Raw genomic sequence first — 19,948 nt, forward strand, 5'->3', positions numbered from 1 at the left:
TAGTCTTTCTCAGTGTGTTTGGTTCAAATGTTTATATTAATTATAGAATTGTGCAATTTGCAGGCTCTGCTGCCATCCTGTACTTGTTATTTAAGCAAGCTATTTTAGAATCACCAGTGTCTCAGTTCTGATTACAAGCATAATATATTTCATTGACAATAAAATTAATTTTAATCAAAGTTCAATCATGACGTCACAGTGGCGCAGCAGGTAGTGCCGCAGTCACACAGCTCCAGGGACCTGGAGGTTGTGGGTTTGATTCCCACTCCAGGTGACTGTCTGTGAAGAGTGTGGTGTGTTCTCCCCGTGTCAGCATAGATTTCCTCCGGGTGCTCCGGTTTCCTCCCACGGTCCAAAAACATACAGGTTGGTAGGTTGGATTAACGATTCAAAAGTGTGAGTGAATGTGTGTGTGTGTGTGTTGCCCTGTGAAGGACTGGCGCCCCCTCCAGGGTGTATTCCTGCCTTGCGCCAAATGATTCCAGGTAGGCTCTGGACCCACTGCGACCCTGAACTGAGTAAGTTGTTACAGATAATGAATGAATGAATAAAGTTCAATCAACAGAAAATGCATTCATATTCACATACTTACACTATTCTCTCCATTATTTTGGCTAGGCAGCAGTAAATTAAGCCAGGTCAATTCAGACAGGTCAGCATGTATTTCAAAGACTTTTTGGTAATAGGCCTCTGCTGAGGATTCATCCTTGCGGACATCATCAAAAACTACAGTAAGAATGTATTTAGAAAATTCATGAGCATTCATTTGATCAACATACGGAGGAACACTGCAGCCTTGCTGTCCTCACATGCATATATGGTGGTGGACAGCAAGACCCTAAGTGCACACTTTGCATATCATGTCCTAATTACCAACTGTGAACTCAAAAGTATGAGCGTTCAACTAGGATTTGAAGGCAGCATAAGTACAGACAAAAAGAGTATTAGAAATGTACCAAGTATGCAAATCCAAATGCCAGCATGGATCCCAATACATATTCGCTTACTTAAATGTTGAAATTGGGACTAGCCCTGGACAAAATATTACTGCAGAAAAAAAGTTAGCTGTTATTCATACAGGCCTATGAATTAAGTGACATTATTAAACGTTTTCCTGAGTGGCCACTCCTCAAAGGGCTCCGTACATAAAAATCTACATGGAAAAATGTAATTTAATTTTTGTGGGAACGTTTGATATAAAGTGTTGGGGGGGGTGTAATGTGCTATAATTATTCAATTAAAAGTGGCATCAACATATAGCATGTATATTTTTGAAGATGTTCAAATCCTTGCACGTATATCATGTACAAGAGGACTTTTATTGTGGAATAGAGTAACTCCGCTGTGTGGTTACCATTAGCCGTATTAGCTTGTCTCAGGGAAACTGAAAGTGCTGTTAGCGCTCACGGAGCAATAAAAACAGAGCAGTCCGCTGACACACCGCGTTTACACCGACATATACACACAGGGGGTATGGCATTAAAAAGAATACAGAAGGTAAGACGAATTTTGAGGCTGAAAAGTAAAGGAGACTCAATCCGACAGAGTTAAATTAACCAAAGGCGGTCCATATCGAGCTAAAGTTAACGTTAGCGCAGCCCAGCCAAGTTTCTCGGAGCGACTGAGCTGAATTTCTTTACTGCCTACCGTTCTTGGTAAAGAAGTTTATAAAGAGAGCTCCGTTGTGTATTTACTTGTGCCCACTGAAAATTCCGCTTAATTCCTTTGACTGAGAGATAGCCATTTGAGATCACGGAGTTAAATGAACATTCTCGGTTGCTGAGATTCTGTGTCGCCCGAGTTCATGGTTTAGGTTCGTCTAAGTTAAAAAATAATGTTACAATTCATCTACCAGTCAGAAACAGAAAAACCTGTTCTAACGTAAAGTCACGTCGTCTAAATTTAGCTGTCGATTGTTGTAAATTACTTCGCTGCTATAGTCGTGACTTTAAGCGATTTGCAGGGCTTTAGCGCTTTGTCATCTCATGTAGCTCTATAATTACATAGTTATGAATTAACTTATAGTATTAACACTTTAGCTGCTCTTATAATACATCTCAGTGCGGTTATATCCAGCTTTTGTTTAGCAGGCTAGCGAAGATTAGCCTCGTTCTGTGATTGTGGCCAGTTGGACGAAACTGAGCTTGGCTTTTTACTCGAATTCTACATTCCACCTTAAATGGCGCAGCAGTTCCACTACAGCGCCCGAGTGGCCAGAATGGAACTGTCTCTCTGTTTAAGGTGGAACGGAAAAGTAGAAAAAGAAGGAAACGTTAAGTTCCAAACGAGTTTGCCCGTTTTATCAATGTGAAGTATACTCTATTGTTTATTATAATTAAGACAAAGCAGTGGCATACATATTTATTAATGAAATCATGCATAAATCAAAGGCTTGTGTTATTTGCCACTTTTTCCCTTCACACTCCGTGTTTTCGAGAAGGCCTGCACTGAACAAAGAGTTGAATAAGCTAAGCTAACTGCGCTTCACATCCACTTCACAACAAACAACAGTCAAAGCTTTAGCTAGAAACAGACTGCTTTCATTGCGGCACTAGATTTGCATCGGCCTACTTTTGTTTTCTTTGTCAGAGCCTGGAGGTATTGTGTTAGTTTCTCCACAATTCAGTTGTTTTATGCAGGCAAACACTGCTGTTCTGTTCAGCACAATGTCAGTCCTGTTGGCTGTTTCGACAAAAACAAGTTAAGTAGTTCAGTCGTTACGTAATGTTTCCGAAATTTCCCGTGACGTTTATAGTGATACGACGTCAAAAGTTGTGAAACTATCCCTGACTACTAGGGGCAGGGGCAGTCCTAGTCACTTTTGGACCACTGGACTGTAAATGTACATTGGGACTGCTGGACAATATCAGACTGAGAACAAATCAAATTCATAGAAATGTACTTTGCAACAATATGGGAAGAAATTCATAAATCTTTTATGTGTGGCATGAGATTTATTTCCAATATCAATATTACGTAGAATTGCCTATACTCATATCTTCTTTAAAAACTAGTCTAAAAAAAAAGTCTTAAGCTCGCAATACCTAGAAGCATTTCCACTTGAGAAAAAATACACAGCTATTAAGACAACACTAATCTGAGTGTCGTAGTAAAGACACAAATCTAATACTGATATTACATAGTATTACCTGATACTGATATACTCCTTGAAAACTGGTGTCTTTGGGGAGGGGGGGAGTAGTGTCTCAAGTGCACAATAAATAAAAGCACTTCCACCTGAGATAAAATACACAGCTATTAACACGACACCAGTCAGTGTTTGATTGTTGTGGTTATGAAGCCCTCTGGTTATTGATTGAACTCTTAAAACTCATCTCTGTTCATCGGCATTCTATATTTTGAAATTATTTCTGAGGCTAAACTTTGCTTTAAACTAATGCTTTAGAATGACTTTGATTCGACGCCTTTGCCTTCATTCACTACATGCTGATCTAAGGATATGCACTTATGGTATGTGGCGGAGCAAACATATTTGACGTCCAAAATTTCACCCCATTCATTTTCAATGGGTAGTAACAAAAATATTTTTTTGTGGGATAGCGTGTGGAACAAACATGGCTTGTGGAGAGGTTAGAAAAACTTTTTAGAATACTCACGGCAATTGGGCTGACCAAATGGGAAAAAGGAAAATTTTATCGTCCGCGTAAAACCACTATGTGCCTACATAGCTCCATCTGCATGACATGGCTGAACAACTAATAATGGTTGTGTCTGGGGAAGAAAGACGTACTTTTAGTCCCCACCTCTGTCGGACTTCTCCACAGATTTGCAGGTCGAAAGCCCAGCCCCTCAGACTAGTGGTACTGCTTGTTCAGGTTTATGAAACCTTTCTGAGTTTGTCCTTCAAAAATGTTAGGAACACTACAGTTTTAAAGCAAAAAAATGAAGCCGTGACGTTGACTGCTTATATTGTGCATAAATTTTCAAGCATATAAACAACAACACATGGTCATGACAAGGTAGAAAATATAGCTTTTCACTGGAGGTGACATAAATACATTTGTATAGAAACTGTAATAGTGTGCTGTTTTAGGATACATCGGTTATTGCAGGATTAAACACAATCTAGTATCATCTGCTGATATTGCCCCAGTACCAGTAACTATCAGTGCAATCTCTAATCTGAAGCATATAATTTACAGACATCGGACATGTTCTGATTTGGCCTAGGTTTTAAACTTAAAAGCACAGCTTTAAGCTACGTCGACCCAAAGTCTGTATTTTATACTTTTTACGACTGCATTTTGTACTACTGCATATTCCTAGCAGATCTATGTTTGTTTCATTTATGTGCTTTGTACTCAGTGATTCCAGGTGGGCTCCGGACCCACCGCGACCCCGAACTGGATAAGTGGTTACAGACAATGAAGGAATCATATTGTTACGTTTTTATAACATTAGCCGACATGTGCGTGAACAATATCATCTATTGGTATCAGCCCGCAATTTCTTTATTACCTACTATTTTTAATAGCCGTGCTGTGTATGTGCTGTTTTAGGCTACAGATGTTTCAGGAATAAACACAAGCATGCATCTTTTCATTCATTCATTCATTCATTCTTTTATTTATTTATTTATACTTTTGCTTCTCAGGAGCTTCAAGATTTGCAAAGGGACCCTCCTGCACAGTGCTCTGCTGGACCAGTTGGAGATGACTGTAGGTTTATTGAAATTTGTTAAGACATGTCACTGTTTGGTTGCAGGCTCTTTGAATTAATATAGAAAGCTTCACAGTCCTCTCTGTTTTGATTTAGTGTTTCACTGGCAGGCAACTATAATGGGACCTGTAAGTATTTTCATGTCTAAAGCTTATCTAATTTTTAATGTTAATCTTAATGAGAAGTTGTGTGGGTTTTTTTTGTCTCTTTTCCATGTGTGTTGATCCACAGTATAATACATCTAAAATATATATATATATATTTGCTTCTCTACAGAGTGATAGCCCATACCAAGGTGGAGTTTTCTTTCTTACTATCCACTTTCCCACAGATTATCCCTTCAAGCCACCAAAGGTAATTGGGTTAAGTTTGAACTGTTACTGAACTTTGCTTGGCCAATGTCATGGTTTAATTAATTTTGTAACGTTTTTAAAATGTATCTTTATATATATATATATATATATATATATATATATATATATATATATATATATATATATATATATAATTATTATTTATTAATAATATTTATTTATTTTTTTTTATTTAACAGGTAGCGTTTACAACAAAAATATATCATCCAAACATAAACAGTAATGGAAGTATTTGCTTGGACATTTTGAGGTCACAGTGGTCCCCAGCACTAACAGTTTCAAAAGGTGCAGACATTGAATTTTGTTTATTTATAGTTTTATAAAAACTGTGTACACAATCACACTTTTTATTAGTTATTTACATGTATTAAAATGTTTCTTTTACAGTTCTATTGTCCATATGCTCATTGCTGTGTGACCCAAACCCTGATGATCCCCTAGTCCCAGACATAGCACACATCTACAAGTCAGACAAAGAAAAGTAAGTTTTGTATAATTATTGATATATACACTCACTGACAAAAAAATGAAAAATAACCAGGATTGCTGCAAAAGTCAATGTAGTTATGTCTCAGGGCTAATTTACATAATATGTAAATGATTCCAGGTGTGGTCTGATTAGACACTTGATATTGCCAAATCTGGGTGGCATGGTGGTGCAGCAGGTAGTGTCGCAGTCACACAGCTCCAGGGACCTGGAGGTTGTGGGTTCAATTCCCGCTCCGGGTGACTGTCTGTGAGGAGTGAGGTATGTTCTCCCTGTGTCTGTGTGGGTTTCCTCCGGGTGCTCCCACAGTCCAAAGACGCACGTTGGTAAGTGAATTGGCGACTCAAAAGTGTCCGTAGGTGTGAGTGAATGTGTGAGTGTGTGTGTGTTGCCCTGTGAAGGATTGGCGCCCCCTCCAGGGTGTATTCATGCCTTGCGCTCAATGATTCCAGGTAGGCTCTGGATCCACCGTGACCCTGAACTGGATAAGTGCTTACAGATAATGAATGAATATTGCCAAATCAATGTTTCCCACTCTCCCTTCAAAAAGGCTCTCAGAGGCTAGTTTTGGGTGAGGAACCTCTTGGTGAAACATCAGTCACTGTTAGACATGCTTCTACGATGCACTCAAAGACGTTTTGCTCAGTTGACAGATTTTGAGAGCGTGCGCATCATTGGATTTATAGAAGCAGGAAGGTCGTTTCGATAAATTGCCTTTCATCTTAAACTGTTCTGACAAAGCTGTTAAGAGGGGCTGGAAGCAGTGGTGTCGTGAATTAGTTATTTGTCTGTAGCAGAACTGGTTTCTGTTTGGGATCCGGTGACGGTCGGGTTTGAGTACGGAGGCCCCCCTTACACACCAATAGGTCACAAGTCACTTACGTCGCTCCTGCTTTGTCTCTCGTGGTTGCATTGTCGTGTAGGGAAGTCCAAGCTTCATGGTTCAGCAGAGACACAGAACCATAACTGTTACTACATTTAAGTTCGGATTGTCCCTGTATGCGTGCATAGAAGCATTTTATAAAATGGAAAAAGAAGAAACAGTGATTATGAACTGCTCCCCCACACAGATCACACTGTTGAGAATTAACTAAAATGCAGGAGAAACAAGACAGTTCAGAAGCTGGGGTCATCGTACTGCCATGTCTGTGATTTGGCCGAGGAATTTGTTGGAGCCAATGACACTTCATGGCATCATAACTAATTTGCATGAAGTTGAGAATCTCAACTTGGTTTTTTGCTTGTCGTGTATTTATCCAGGATACAGGCTGCCCAATGGGATATTAGAGCCTCCTTTCAGTTGTGTTGTGTTCCCTAATGCGGCTTTCACACATGAACTCTGGAAAGTTTCTAGAGAAACTCTGGAGTATCGGGTCTGGAGCTATCCCAGAACGGTCATTCACATGTGCAGTGCACAGCGGGTGATTTTCTGCCTCTGGGGTGCTCTCTCAGCAGGAGATGACACGTGCTTTAGGTGTGGCGCATAGCCTGGGCTGCACGTGCAGGAGAAACCTAGTGATTTTACTATGGCTCGAAGAGGGTAATGTCCGAGATGAATGCTGCGGGTGGTTGCATTCACACATACAGTTCCTCCGGGCAAACTCTGGAACACTTCTGGATTACCGTGAATGTGTGAAAGGGGCATAATCAACGCATTCTGTTTCTCTAATACTGCAATCACTTACATACAACATCATTACATTTACTTATGTAAAGTTTTGTTCGATTCCAAAAACAACTTTTGGTGCTTTCTTTTTTTTTTTTTTTTTTTTTACTTTTGTCAGTGAGTGTACAGACTTTATTTTATATGTAGCAATGCTTTTATCTTAATTTGTTCATACAAAACCTGTATTTTGTATTTACAAAACCTCTAATGCCTGGGTATTTATTTTCCCCATTTTTTTTCTGTAGATACAACAGACTAGCAAGAGAATGGACCCAAAAGTATGCAATGTGAAGACTTAATGGACATTTTTTAAGTCACAAATCACTGTAAATTCTAGTATCTAAAAAAAGTACTTAGGTTATATTATTAAACACATTCTACTATTAACATTTACCATCTGCAATGACCAATAATAGCTAAACTAGTATTTTTGAAGGGGGCTGTGCTTTGCACAATATGACATGAAGTGGTTATTAATTTGGTGCATTCAGTCATCTCCCCTAAAACGGTGTTGGGCACTTTGTGTTTTCTTATTATATAAATCCTATTTAAGATTGGCATGAAATTATGCAGCTGCAGTGACCCCAGGAGAGGGAAATTGAGAAATTAAAAAAACTGTTTTATTGTATCTCTTTCAATTGATTACATTTTCTTTAGATATTTTTTATGGTATAGTTAAGAACAACTATACTTGAGATTTTTTTTTCCATTAAAATTTGTTGAAAAAAATCATGGGCCTGTGTTCATGTTTTTAAATTTTTCAATAAATATGTACGTGTACTTCGGGTCATGCATGTTTAAGTCAATTATGTGTTTATCATTGAATTTGCAGTGTGTGAGCTACTAACACTCCACTAGGAGGTGCATGTGGTCAGAATAATTCAAATATCCATATGCTTGCTTTTGACCCCCAAATTATTCAGGTCTGTATTATAAAGATGAGTGCAAAACTAGGGACACTTTTAGTTATTCACATTTGTGTTGAGTTTAAACATTAGCCATTTACATTCACATAATTGCCTTTTTAAATGTATTATTATTTTTTTAAAGGAAATTCCAACGTTAAACTGCTTTGTATATGTTTTTTTTTCCATTGGAGAAATTACCTGAAATATACAATTTTTCACATTGTGATTGTGTTTTATGTTTAAACACTTTGAACATAACTTATCATTTTAATATTCAGTAATGTACAATGATTGATACATAAATATAATCTGGACGCCTGCTTAAAACAAAGCAGTTCAAAGAAATGTATTCCAAGCTCTTTAAAAAACAAAAACGGGTCAATAAGGGTTTTTAAAATGATTTAAACTGAATATGGTGAGATATGGGGGGGGAAGATGGGTCCACTTATTTTCCTAAAAAAAACAGGTGTGTGTGTATAATGAAAAAATACATAAAATAGAAGCCATTGATTTCACAACTATCTCAGTTATTTTCATATTATTTTTATACATTTGTATCCTTATATGCTTTTATTCGTTTAGCACAAAACATGAACGGATTTAGAAAATATTACAGGTGAAAATTGCCTGGAAAATTGTTCAATTTTCATAATGTTACTATATTGTTTTTATATAGGGTGTATATAGTTGTAGTGGCAGTTACTCATGTTGTAGCAAGACAGTGAACAAGATGCTTCAGCCTCTAAAACATCTACAAGAGTTTGAGGGTTCATTTTGTACTGGCTCTAATTTAACATCTAGATATGTTCATATTTTGTCCCAAATAAAAGATCATCTTATCTTGTTCATATGACAGTTAAAACATCCTCCCAAAGGAAGTCACGTAACATTTTGTTATTTTATACTTGGACTGTTTATAAACCAGATGATAGCCTGCAATCATCATTAAATGATAAGAGAATTTTCCATTGGGTTGGTTTCACAGACTTGGGCAACCTCTGCTTGTAGCCTGAAGCAGCAGTGCTTCTGAATCACACACATCATCTATGTTTCAGATCATTTCTTACATAATGATTTGCTTTCTGAGGTAATTTAAGGTGTAAATCTATTATATGGAGCAACATATACTCTTCCTCACATTATTAAACAGATGTTATACTTACACCTAAGGGCCTGGATGCATCTCAGTCTGTATAAGTTCAGCTTTATGTGAAAATGTAAATATATCGTAATAATTTGCCTTCATACATATTTATTGCTATTTTATTGTTTTAAAAATTAATTATTACTCATTTAATGTCAAAATATTAGGGTAAAATACTGTTTATATTTGTCCCATCTAAAATTGATCTTGGCTTTCATGTCTCAGATATTTTTAATGTTTCTTCATAGTGTATTTTATTTTACTACATTCAGCTACTGTTTCGTTATTCGTTAACTGTTTGAAATTAAATGGGACCCTCTGGAGAAGTTGCCCAGCATTGGGCTGTGGATGAGGGGAAACTACTTTTGAGTGATAGCTTTAAGTCTCCAATTAATAGCTGACCTCAGTAATGCTTTCTTGGCTGAATGCCCTCAAAACCTCACAGAAACGTTTAAACCTCTATTGTAAAGCTTTCACAGAAGAGTAGGGGATGTTAGCTCGGTAAAGAGGAAAAGAATTGAATTGCGTTTCATTTAGCCCCCTCCAGGGTGTGATTCCAGGTGGGCTCTGCACCCACAGTGACCCTGAACTGGATAAGCGCTTACAGACAATGAATGAATAAATGCCTTTCATTTTAAAAATAACTGGTTGGGCAGAAGGATTTTCTACAAAGTAGGAATGATCAGTTAGCCAGCTAACGTAAGCCTGAAGTTCAGGACTGTCCAGAAATTCCCTCCGCTCTGTTTATATTGGACAAGCTTAAGTTGTTTGGCTAAACTGAGAAATCCTGATTTTTCTGTAGAATACATCACCCACCTAGTGTCCACAAACTTTCGGACATAAGCAACGAACCACCCGACTACGCGACTTTTAACGTGAAAACCAGGAAGAAAATGTAGTGATTTTAGAACTTTTATTAGAAGAAACTTCTAAAAATATTTTTAATTCCTTTAAATTAATATAATATTTCTAAAAATTGCAAATAAATAAATAAATACATAAAAATAAACTAAAAATACTTTGTAAATGATTTAGTCTTTTGGTGATCCTGGATCAACACCGTTAAAACCGTTTACTCATTCGTCACGACATGACGTCACGTCGCGTACGACTAGCAAACAAACGGCGGAGGAAAAAATCCGGCAAAGGTGAAGACGACTTAAAATATTAGAAACACGAGACAAAAAAAACTGAAGGCGGGCAGTGAGTGTTCGTGCTAATGTGTCACGGCACCGGTGTTAGGTTACAGACGGGGAGTGTCGCATAGGAAAAGGACGCGGCGGAGGAGGGACGAGGCTGGAGAGCGACTAAAGAACCGCTGGCTTTAAAGCCCTAAAGTGAGCGACGAGACGACACAGCGATACGACGAGGCGATGGAAGTCGGTTGCAGTGTGAGGGCCATGTGGTGCTCGTCCCCTAGCTGCGGGTGAAACTGTCATGTAGCTGCCGCCCCGTTTTTAGCGTGGGCACGAGTGGGGCTTGACGTTTTGAACGTTATCAGCTGCAACGACAACAGCTCCCATGGACTCCTCGTCGTCAGTGGCTCTGCGACGGACGCTGGAGATCCGCAATGATATCAGTCCTAGCCCTGGTCCTGTATCCGGTCCCGGTTCCGGTCCGCGGCTGAACGGCTGCGTGCCGCTCTCCCACCAGGTGGCCGGACACAAATACGGTGTGGACAAAGTAGGTCAGTGGACTGTTTGTTTTGTTCGCTGCGTGACGTTCAGATTAAACGTTTTCAACGCCATCCAGCTTTTCAGGCAGAAGTTACTGAATAGTCAGTAGGTTAGGAAACTTATCTGTTGCTGTTCTTCAAGGGTCAGGGCCATCACTGAGCGGGTATGATTTGGTGGTGAATCATTCTCAGCGTTGCAGTGACACAGAAGTTGTGGTGGTCTGTTTGTTTGCATTGTGCAAGATAAGAGTGGATCAGAAACAGCAGGACTACTGGAGTTCACAAGTCATAAGTGTCACTGCTTAACTGAGAATAGTCCACCAACTAAAAATATTCTGGACTAAAGTTGTACAGCAACAGATGAGCTACTTTCTCAGGCTGGACCTACTAGGTAGTTGTGTGTAACATTAGCATCATGTCTGTCTGTCTGACTTCAGTTCTGGCATCCCCATATGTGACTGCCACATCTCCCAGTGTCTTACTCGTGTATTGTTTGTCTTTTTTGTTCTGTCATATTGTTTGATTTGTGCCTGTTTTTGAGGGTATCTGGGTGTGGTGGGTTTGCCTTCTGTATCTGTAGTGTTTTTTGTCACATCTTGGTGGATATCCACTTGCCATTTCCAATGATAACGGCTGGGCCCCTGATGACCCAAGGAGCCCATCTTCATTTCTGCTGCATGGCTGCCTCCGCCTCTACTGTCGGCTGGGAATGTTGACCAAGGAAGACTTTTCTCTTTGCGGGTGGCTGGTGGCCTACTGTCTCATTTTGCTGGTGGTGCTCGTGCCGGCCGAGGGAGCAAGTCCTCATTGCCAGTGACTAGTAGCCTGCTGACTCTGCTGCTGATGTCAGCCAGAGAGGCCTATCTACAGCTACTGGTCTGCTGAAAATGCTAGTACTGACAGTGACTGTCAGTTTTGGGAGCCTGTTTTTACCCTGCTCACTGCCTGGCTTCTTCATACTCTTACCATTTCTATCTGTGCCCTCTGAATTGCTGTGTTGTTGTTTGTCTTTGTTCTTGTCCTATGTATTGTCTTTGGGGTTCTTGAAAAGCGCTATAAAAGCGCTAATGTATTACTATAATGGAGTGGACAGTGTTTAAAAACTCCAGCAGCACTGCTGTGTCTGATCCACTCATACCAGGACACCACACACTACATTGAACAACTGGATTAGGAACACCTACCTTGTATGTAAGTTCATTGTCCATTTTATCAGTTCCACTGACCATATATGAGCACTTTGTAGTTCTACAATTACTCACTTTAGTCCCTCTGTTGCTCTACATGCTTTGCTACCCTGCTGAGGAATTTAAGAAATTCTAGTAGCTGTGCTGTGTCTGATCCACCTGTACCAGCACAGCACACAATAATGCCCCACAGTCACATCAGTAAAACTGCAGCACTGAGAATGATCCACCAACAAAATCATACCTGCTCTGTGGTGGTCCTGTGGGGGTCTTGACTGTTTAGTAGCAGGGTGAAAAGGGGCTAACAAAGTATGCAGAGCAACAGAAACTTCAATGTGCAACTGTAGAACTTAAAAGTGCTTCAATATGGTAAGTGGAGGTCATAAAATGGACAATGAGTGTAGGTACATGGTAGTTGTTCCTAACCCAGTGATCATTCAGTGTAGTTTCCTATAATTACAGAGATAACTTGCGATCACTTAATAATTAGATTATATCACTCCCCACCAGCTTCTATAACCAGCTTCAAGATTTGGGCATCCTGTTTACCACCTACATGAGTTAGAGTTTATCACCTTCACACCCACAAGTGACTGATGAGACTGGGCTTTGACTTTACTCTAACTAGAACTGCTCATTGTTGACCCGGCGCTCTCTCTACTCCCTTAGCCCAGAATACACATTAATGGAACAGCCTGGGGAGGTCAGTATGGGTTTTGAAGTTTAGGGAGTGATTGTGCAGGTGTATCACAGTGGGTGAATATAGAGAATTATGTTGCTGTACTGTGTAAAGTGCACATGGAAATGCTGGCACTGAGCATACATTAACCATACCACTGAGTGTAGATATGACCTTAGTTACCACGGAGACCAATGTGGATTTGTGTTTATTGATATAGTGCAGGTGTGTAGTGTGTACGGTTGTTGATGCAGTGTGCAAAATATACATGGAACTGTGGCTCTGAGCATGCATTAATGATGATACGCTAATGAACATCCTTATTTACCAGGGGGGGCGATGTATATTTACGGTTAATGGGCAGTGCCCTATGTCTAACCCCCATTTAAAAATTTTTTTGTCATATTTACTGCTGTTTGTAGCTTTCCTTCAGTGTTGACCAGAGGTGAAGGAGTGCCCCTAATGAGTCTTAATTCCTCTCAAGGTTTCTTTCTCATGTTTAGAGGGAGTTTTTACACTCATCCTCACCTCAGTGATGCTCACTTGTGGTTAGGACCTAGGAGTCTGTAAAGCTGCTTTGTGACAACAGCCGTGTAACAAACATTCTATGAATAAACTTAAGTTGAATGATCCTTTCTGCTATTATGAAATCGTATGTCATTATCATTAGAAAACTGGCATTATTAGGATGTAAGAAGACTGTTGTCATGCCTTAAGTCATAATTCTGATAATCTTTCTTATTATTATCAGAATGTATGTCATTTTTATGTGTCACAAATCTTTATTTTAAGATGCTAGGATTGTTAAGTCATTATTTAAAACACGACTTACTAAATATACATCTTCCTCCCTGGTATCTAAGGAAGTTCATTAGCCTATCACAGTTAATGCATGCTCAGTGCCAGCAGTTCCATGTGGATTTTTCGCACTACACACCTGCACTATATCAATAAACACAAATCCACATTGGTCTCCATGGTAACTAAAGTCATACCTAGCCTCAGTGGTACAGTTAATGTATGCTCAGTGCCAGCAGTTCCATGTGCACTTTACACAGTACAGCAACAAAACTCTCTACATTTACCCACAGTTATACACCTGCACAATCACTCCCTAAACTGCAAAATCCATACTGACCTTCCCAGGCTGTTCCATTAATGTGTATTCAGTGTTAAGGAAGTAGAGAGAGAGCCGGGTGAACAATGAGCAGTTCTAGTAAAGCTAAAACCCAGTCTCATCAGTCATTTGTGGGTGTGAAGGAGAAATGTATCATCGCTGTCCAAAGAAAAACATATAACTCCAAAATGGTGACTTTATAGGAGAAGGAAAAAGACGTAGTAGAACTTGATAATATAACTTTCAGTGGAAGTCAATATAAAAAGATTTGATTCCAAGTAATTTTGCAGTATTTCTATTGGTCCAGTCATCATATTTTCACACAGTGCTGTTTAAATGATGTAGTAAACTAATAATACACACAAATGGATATATATGTTTTCCTCTGTATAGCAGTGATTTGTGAAGTACATTTGTGCCACTATATATTTGTAACAGTAATTATTTATAGTGTTCCAGATTATTGTATCGTCTTGTCAAAGGAAGTCAAGGCAATGTGACCGTGGTGTAATCTTCATACCACAAAATTGCACCATAAGTCAACACAAGTTCTTGTCTCATCTTCCTTTGACAAAGCAACTTGGGTCTCCGTGCCATGACTGATTTTTAAACACATTTCCCTTGGAGCATATTCCATTGTTTTCAGTCATCCAGGTCAGAGATTTGCCTGCCAGCTGGGAGTCAAGAAGCTGGGGATCAATATTCAAAACACAAGATGATATCATACATCTGGCCGGCTTGGTTTACAAATTAATTATCAGCTCTTGTCTTGGTTCGTTTATGGTCTTGGCTTAAATTATATATTAAAACAAATTACCAGAGCCCTCATAAAACCTTTATTGTGCCCTTTTTATAGAATCTGAAACTCAGTGTTGGTCTTCTCTTGTAGATACACAATTATGTATCCATGTTTCACAGGTGCTTTCAGTCTCTTAACAACATACAGCACTTGTTAACATCCATCAGTGCTACACCGACATATTAATCAGCCGCTTATTTATATTGCAGCTATTAATCAAACAGGTTCTTCCCGTCCTGCTACAGGATATATATTTATGTATGTGGAGGAACATTATAATTATATTTTCAACCGTGCACCCTATACGCAATAGTGCATAGTAACTAATTACATGTTGTAAACTGTTAATATATGAATATTTTTTTGTAATTAAATATTGATTTAAATCAATAATTTAAATCAATAATTTAAATACATTTACTAAAAGGATCCAAAATGATACAGCGAGAGAAAAATATGTGCTGATAAATGCTGGATGTTTTAAGTTCCACTGCATTTTTATTTCTATCCATTACTCAGAACTAATATTAAATTATTTTTTTAACTTGTTTAGACCGTATAGTAGTAGAGGTTTGAGCTACTTTTTTTTTCTACGCAAGTTGTTCTTTGTTAAGTTGTTGGTAGATTTTAACTGCAGCCATTTTGGTGAAAAAGTTGACCTGTGTGTTGTACATGTTGCTCGTCACAGTGTTTTAATAATGTTGTCAGTGCTGATGTGGTTGGGAGGAATTTAGGGTGCCAGTTACTCTAAGTTCTGATTGGAGCTTAAAGGAGATTATGGTCCCAGTGTGAAGTGCCTAACAAACACTGTTCACTCCTAGTGCTTAAAAATTTGATTTGCTTGCCAAAGCTTTTCATTTGCTACCTCTTAGGGTGAGCCTAGGCTAAATCCTCACCTCAGTCAGAGTTCATGACCATAATCTCCAATCTCATCCAGCCCAGATCTCAGAGTGTACAGCCCTCGTTCTGACATAAACACAATGACTGTGTTTTTCCTCCCCTGTAATGTTGAGAAATTGACGAGGGTGTCCCTTCACTTACAGCTTTCTGAGAAACATTATCCTGCAATATTTGACCAGAAATTTGTAGACACTCCTCAAAGGAAAAAAAAGGCCTAATTTTCTGAGAAAGCTTTAGACAAGACATTGTTGTTAAGATCGTATTATGATCCGCCACAAGTGTGTTAGTGAGGTCAGACACTGATGTTAGATTAAGAGTTATGGATAACAAATGCCACTCCATTCCAAAGATATTGGACTGAGCTTGATCAGCTCATGTACTGGGCTATTTTATAACCGTCTAGTCGAATTTTGACATTGGGCTTAGTGGCCTTATGGGATTATATGTACGTTTGCTACACAGTGCTACACAGAATGAGTACACCTTGATGTTTGAATAAATTGTGCCTTTTTTGAAATTGCGTATAGCCAATTTCTGTGGTATAAATATAAGTTTAGAATCTATGAGATATATGTACTATATGTACTAATTTATGGTTTATATGTTCATTGATGCATATATAAAGGCTCTCTGTAAATCAAAGACTGAAATGAAATTATAATTTCTGTTTATATATAGGCACAGGTCTCCCAGCATTTAAAAATACAGAAAACTGCCATCTCTTTGCATCAGTAGGTTAAGGATCCCACAGTGCTGCATTATTAGAAGAAAAAGTCTCTTATCCTCTGTTAGCCATATTAGCGTTTTCATCATTGGATCTAATGGAAAACCCTTGCACGTTGAACTCTAATGCATTTCTCTGCTCTTTTGACAGCATCTTGAGTGAGTTATTCATAAACAGATCACATAAAGGCTTCAGTAAACCTTTTATTTCACTTGTGTTTATTTTAGCATGTATGAGACTACAAGCAGAAGCCATATTCTTTTTCCTGTTTACAGTGCAAATAATCTGATCCCACTGTCCTTGTACTCTGAGGGTAGAACAGATTTTTGGAGGATGTTTTATCGCAGCTGTTTGCTTAAATTATTTCCCAGATTTGGCTTAAATGTTAATAAGTAATTATCCTTTTCTGAAAATGTGAGATGATCACACAAGGTCAAATCCCGGATGCCTCCCCCTACATAAGTCGCAGTGAGGGTCGTAAATAAACGGTTTCAGCACTCACGTAGTGCATTATATGTTGGAAATCATTTTAAATCAGTATTACATGTAAAGTTTAACTGTGGAAGTAGTGTCTAAATTAATGTCAAGCTCCTCTTTACTGACCGACAGACAAAAATGCTCTTTTTATCTCTGTATTTAAATTTAACATCTAAATGAGGACTAAATGTTGAAAGGAACAGTATAACAATTTAAATATTGTAGTTTTTATTGAGTTGTGGGTTTATGAATAATTAGTACCCAATGTGGCAGCTGCATCCCATGGATAGGATTCCTTGGCTAAATGCACTTAGCAGTGCATTTTAATATTTAATTGCATAATAACTGTAGTTGTAATTGTTGCACTGTAAATTGTCCTTGGGTATGCTGAAAGGTGCTTATAACTTTATTATTATTATTATGACTTTGTTCACCCATAGGTATATTGCAGCATCCTGATGGCACAGTCCTGAAGCAGCTCCAGCCCCCTCCAAGAGGACCCAGAGAGATGCAGTTCTATAGCATGGTGAGTACCCACACCGCAGTACAGTTTAGTGGCATCTTTTCCGATGCCAGATTGTCACGATTAATTGCGGTGGTACTTAATATTTATACACAAGCTACAAGCCATTAATGGAAGTATCTTAATTTTAAACTTTCTCTTCCTCTTAAATTACTCATTGGTGTTCTTGGCAGGCTGTCTGCTTGCATGAGAAGTCATATTGGTTAAGAGTGAAGTCACTGGAGATAAGCTCTTTTTAGAGCTGCTACTGGAGCTCATTAGTATTAATAAAGAAGTGAGCGATCATTCCTGAAGCGTGCAGTTCCTCACTGACTCACTCAGTCTCTGGAAGAAGTGCATGCCGGGTTCCCTCTGCCTCCAAAGCAGCAGGGGCCTTTCGGTTTAGCTAGCGGCTAGAGCGGAGGACTCATTTACCCTGCTACAGCCGCTCAGCAGGCAAGCTCAGAACAGCGTCCAGCTGGAAAGCAGAGAGAGTTTGTCTCTGCTTTCAGATAAATGTCTGCCTCAGTGGGGTATGACGTTCAACTCGGATTTGCTTCCCATGCTGGGTGTTTTCTCATAATTCTTTTCATGAAGGATGCCGTTAGTGTGATTTTAATATGAGGATGTTCAGCATGCTTTAAAGGGGTAAGCACATTGGATTAGTAGTTGATTATGCTGTAGACCCCCAGGGCTGAGTTATATAAGTAATGGTGTTGGCTGTGGGCGGAAACCACCCACATCATTGGGAGGCGGAAGTAGTCAGCTGAGTGTAGGTTTAATTTGCTGAATGAGAGCTTGGATAGGCTATTTGAGTAGTTTCAAATGATAAATATTTATCTGAATATTTATAATTTTTGTATTTAATTATCCCAACAATAAATATGTAATAATTGTAAACTAGCCCTGTGTAAGAAACTGTGCCCTATTCAATATGTAGTGTAATATTTTGGGGTTCCACCATCTTGTAATAGTATCCTAAAACGTAGTGGACAATTTTCAGAGCACTCAAACAATCCCACAGTTCACCACAAAATGTAGCGTACAACCCATGTACACTAGTGAGTGGTGGATACCGTATGAGGTAGGGTCTGAAATTATGCACTACCCTCATGAATTCAGTTCCCATTTATAGTGCTGTTTATAGTGAGTAATAAAGGGAATAGTGAGTAGGGAGCCTTTTCATACACAGGGTAGAACTCATAGTATCTTTAATATAAAGCACTGAATAGCACCAAGCAGCAAGGAACGAATAAACGACACAGATCTGTCTGAAATCACGCATGGCTAAGCTGTACTCAGTCCCAAAATACAATTACATGAGGAGAAAAAGAACATTTAACATTACTGCCACCATCATTATGGTTTCCAAAGCTCACAGTTCCCTTTAGAGACAGTGTTTTTTTATGTCACCAGCTACATTTCAGGGTGAGCTAGTGTGGTGGAAAACTTTTCAGGTACCAAAAAAACGAGTCGTGTAGACTAGGTATCATACAGTTAAAAAGCGTTATAAGTGATTGTGTGAACAACAAGGTTTTTCAGTGTGAAGCATCTCCTGGAACCGGAATCTTGTCAGAAGCCAGGTTCAAGAGATTCTTCACATTGATAAACCATGTAAGATTTCATATTCATTTGCTTCATTAGTTCAGTGACTTTACAGATTGGAAATACACTTGAAGGTGATCTACAGAATGTAAAGGAAAGAGCTGCTGTTTTGTGGAAAGTGCTACTTCCTCTCATTTGCAAGGCCACCTAGTTTAAGTACTGTCAATGAAAATGTACCCACTGACTATGGCACTCTGAACACTCTTATTCTTCTTGGTCTTAGCATCTGATATGGTCTGCCATGAAATTGCCAGTGATATTAGTGACATATTTTGGCCCTTGTTTAACAGTCAGAAACACATCATCTGTTGCTTCTTTTACTCAAGGTGTGCATCAAGGATCCATTTTTTGGCCAATTTCTTTTCATAATTGTGTCCTATTACATTATCAAATGTCACTAAAGACAGAATCCTAATGACTTTATCATAGTTTGCTTAGATTTGCTTGTATTTGACTTCTGGCACAAATTCACTACAGGTTCAACCTTCTCCACCTGTTTGGAAACTTAGTGTTATTTTTGGTTACCTTTGAAGCCCACATTACTTGTCAGGACTGCTTTTTCCACCTTTTGCACCAATACACACTTTCGGCTCATACTTAGCAAGACAAAATCAGATACTGTTTCATGCATTTCATTCATAACCTCTGGTCTTCTGTAATTTATTTTTCATTGGCCAGCTCTCCATGTCCAGCACTGTGTTACAACTGTAAGCTAACAGATTCATCCAATTGTTTTGTCTGAGCTACTCTAATGAGGCCCAAGGCTTACTTGCGTTTTCCAGTTTTTCCATAAGTGTAGTTTTTTTTTTCCCCCCTCTCCAGATACCTGTGTTGAAATGTTGTCCTCCTCCTGCATGTTTCTTGTGAAATCCACTGTCTAAAGAAAAATCAGCATTATTTCACCATCATCCTTTTTCATTAGATATCATTTAAAATAACATTACATTTTCACAATTTCTCATGTCCAGTTATAACTTCTAGTTGGGTCTCAGTATATGCTACACTGTCTGAAAAACTGTACATA

General features: G+C 38.7%; 2 protein-coding genes across 2 annotated transcripts in view; both read left to right on the forward strand.

The window, feature by feature from the left end:
* The first annotated feature begins 1,355 nt into the window (after window positions 1–1,355).
* ube2d1b (ubiquitin-conjugating enzyme E2D 1b) lies at window positions 1,356–8,253 on the forward strand. Its single transcript, XM_066662678.1, has 7 exons — window positions 1,356–1,497; window positions 4,616–4,679; window positions 4,777–4,808; window positions 4,957–5,034; window positions 5,234–5,339; window positions 5,442–5,535; window positions 7,453–8,253. The coding sequence occupies exons 1-7, from the start codon at window positions 1,474–1,476 to the stop codon at window positions 7,496–7,498; spliced, it is 444 nt and encodes a 147-aa protein (XP_066518775.1). The 5' UTR covers window positions 1,356–1,473; the 3' UTR covers window positions 7,499–8,253.
* A 2,135-nt stretch (window positions 8,254–10,388) lies between these two features.
* Window positions 10,389–19,948, forward strand: part of ipmkb (inositol polyphosphate multikinase b) — a 28,204-nt gene continuing 18,644 nt past the window's right edge. The window contains exons 1-2 of the mRNA XM_066663868.1: window positions 10,389–10,946; window positions 17,258–17,343. Coding sequence (XP_066519965.1) covers window positions 10,781–10,946; window positions 17,258–17,343 — 252 coding nt within the window. The 5' untranslated portion in view covers window positions 10,389–10,780. The remainder of the gene's footprint in view (window positions 10,947–17,257; window positions 17,344–19,948) is intronic.

The sequence above is a fragment of the Hoplias malabaricus genome, chromosome 3, assembly GCF_029633855.1.
Source record: "Hoplias malabaricus isolate fHopMal1 chromosome 3, fHopMal1.hap1, whole genome shotgun sequence".
Lineage (NCBI taxonomy): Eukaryota > Metazoa > Chordata > Actinopteri > Characiformes > Erythrinidae > Hoplias > Hoplias malabaricus.